This window comes from Phanerochaete carnosa (genome assembly GCF_000300595.1).
Source record: "Phanerochaete carnosa HHB-10118-sp unplaced genomic scaffold PHACAscaffold_584, whole genome shotgun sequence".
In the NCBI taxonomy this organism is placed as follows: domain Eukaryota; kingdom Fungi; phylum Basidiomycota; class Agaricomycetes; order Polyporales; family Phanerochaetaceae; genus Phanerochaete; species Phanerochaete carnosa.
In genome coordinates this window covers 1-2,527 of record NW_006768211.1, presented here as the reverse complement: position 1 = coordinate 2,527, position 2,527 = coordinate 1, and the positions used below count along the sequence as shown (strand labels likewise).

At 54.8% G+C, this 2,527-nt stretch overlaps 1 protein-coding gene across 1 annotated transcript; it reads right to left on the bottom strand.

Moving 5' to 3' along the window:
- Positions 1 to 323: 323 nt before the first annotated feature.
- Positions 324 to 1,563, bottom strand: PHACADRAFT_214798 (uncharacterized protein; the record flags this gene model as incomplete). Its single annotated transcript, XM_007402948.1, has 4 exons — positions 1,029 to 1,563; positions 526 to 970; positions 417 to 465; positions 324 to 361 (listed from the first exon to the last, which is right to left on the bottom strand). The coding sequence occupies exons 1-4, from the start codon at positions 1,307 to 1,309 to the stop codon at positions 324 to 326; spliced, it is 813 nt and encodes a 270-aa protein (XP_007403010.1). The 5' UTR covers positions 1,310 to 1,563.
- Between the last annotated feature and the right edge of the window lie 964 nt (positions 1,564 to 2,527).

The window sequence follows — 2,527 nt, the reverse complement described above, 5'->3', positions numbered from 1 at the left end:
CGAGCGGATGCGGTGGCACCATCCGCCGAGGTAATAAAGCCTGACAGATTACCGGAAGGAATAGCGCCACGTAGACCTTGATAGAACAATTCAAGTGGGAGCCCTGAGTGTTTCAAGCTCCGCCGTTACGCTCATCGTCCGCCGTGCAGTAAGTTAGACATTTCCACATCAACATAAAGTCGTGTACTAGTAGGCCGCGTGCATGCCGGTAAACTACGACTCTCTGATGCGTAATAAATCTGAGAGCCAAGAGTTTCGAGCCAAACGCGTCATCTCCAAAACACGCCCCATATTCACAAACAGTTTACCAGCCCGTCTCATTCTTAGAAGATGGTATCCGCCCAAGCACCACCGTAGAACACTGCGAAATTGCGAGAATTGAGTCACATCACGAGCGATAGAGACAAGAGACTTACAGAAGTCCAACGTGGACTTGACCTGAAGATCGGTTCCCGGAGTGCACGTCTAGGGATGAAGAGTCAGCCGCTGTCAGAACTAAGATAACCCTCGCAGGCGTTCACGTACGGTGTTCGGGGCCTGACCACCGTTAGAGTTGATCCTGAACACCTGGTCCGCCAGCTGTCCAGCCTTCTTCCCGTTGATCACAAGCACAGGCTCAACAAGCCAGTTCGAGTTGACCGAAGGGTCGTTCGGAGCGGGGACGTTGGCCGACTCGCCGGCGACCAAGTACGCATTCGCCTTGTTGGTGTCATTCTCCATCCGCTCGGACTGGCTGAAGTCCCACTTGGCGTAGATATTACCGCTCGTCGCATTGACCGGATCAGGGATCCAGTAGTGGATACCATACCCGACGCCCGGGTTGACCTGCTCGGTCAGGGCGACGATATCAGCGGCGGTCACAGTGGGCGGGGCAGCATCCCAGAGTGCGGCGATGAACGACGTGAACGGCTGGTGGTGATCCAGCGGCAAGCAGGAGATGTCGTAGAGGTAGGTGATCGCGCCGCTACCACTATGGAATGCAGCATGTCAGCCAGGTCCAACAGCAGTAGATGTGGAAATAGACGTACGTCCAGGCGCCGTCATCTCCGCAGGTGTAGTTCTGAGTGCCGACGGACAGCGCAGTGTAGGTCGGGTAGGTCGTGATTGGCGAGGGCGGGAAAGGCTCGCCACCGTTGTCGTTGATGTCGGCGGGTATGACGGTCTCGACCAAGAATGCGGTGGTAGAGCAGATGGATCCGCCGGTGGGACGGTTGGCGGGTGGGGTATTGGCCCTAGCCTTTGGAACGTAGAAGGCATTGGCTACAGCGAGGAGCGAAAGAGCAGAGAGCAGCTTTGCGAAGGCGTACATGGCTGAGTCTGCTGTGAAGTTACTTAGGAGAGGGTGTCTAGAGCACTGAAGAATCTCATTGACCTGCCATAGCTTTTATACCTCAGCGACGATCAGTGAGTGCGCACCCATTCTCGCGTAACTTCATACTGCAACTCACAAATTTGGCGACCTCGAATTTCAGCTCACAAGCGCGAGTGCCACCGGTCCGTTCCCGTACGGCAACTACATGAAACGTTGAAAGTGGCGGAGACAGGTGGGCACAGGGAAATAGTGGCGGGCAATCTCGCCTACCGATGATGCGCAAGAGGTTTGCCAATGCATTGCCTATGGCCCACTTGTTGTCGGATCACTTTCCATTTGAATGGGCAAGCACCAACATCCACCCGGTGCGCCCTCTAGGAATCCCGGATTCGGCTATGCGCTGATATTGGCAACCGTCGACTTTGTCGTAACGACGTTCCAGAAAAAACAGAGGGAGAGAAGAAGGGCTTACTCGGGATGACCTCAACCCGTGTAAAGTGTTGTGCTGTTAGCAGGCGTCCTGGACTCAGATTTAATGCCAGCATTGGCTGACCGTCCAAGTAGTCATCCATAGCGCTTATTCGCCAGTAACTTCGTAGCCTTGTGCACGACAGAAGAGTATCGGCGTGCAACTTAACGCTAACTTTCGCATGAAAGAGGTGAGCGCTAGCGCCGATAGCAATATTTTGTTCTTACCACCATCAATTCCCAGGGCAGCGAGTTTGGGCGGGGCAGCGAGTTTGGGTGGGGCACCGCTCCGGCACAGCATCCTAGTTAGAGGCATCAGTTGGCCCATCAGACTTCAAAGAAAAACAATGTCGCCATCAGCCGAACATAGCCGTCGGCCCCACCGCATTTTCCTAGGCTTAGTCACCCCCGTGTTCGGCCCCAGAGCTTCGTTAGCGACCAGCAACGGAAGCTACCACAGATCAATGGGCCGCTAGTCACGGGCGGTGTGTCGGTGCTGCTATTGGGATTGGAACATGCTTCTGGACTCGTAGAATATCAGTCAAATTTCGCAATTTGCCCCAACGTATCACCGTTTCTGGGGAAGAGTGAGAGAGAAAACCGGCGTCGTGGTAATCTCCAGGGAGCTCGAGAAGAACGGTACTAACTGTATGGGGCGCATGACGTGACAGCTGTGCGGTTTGAATGAGAGCACGCGCAGCTTAGTAAATGGACCTCGTTAATCGCGGACGGCGAGTCGGGCCAGAG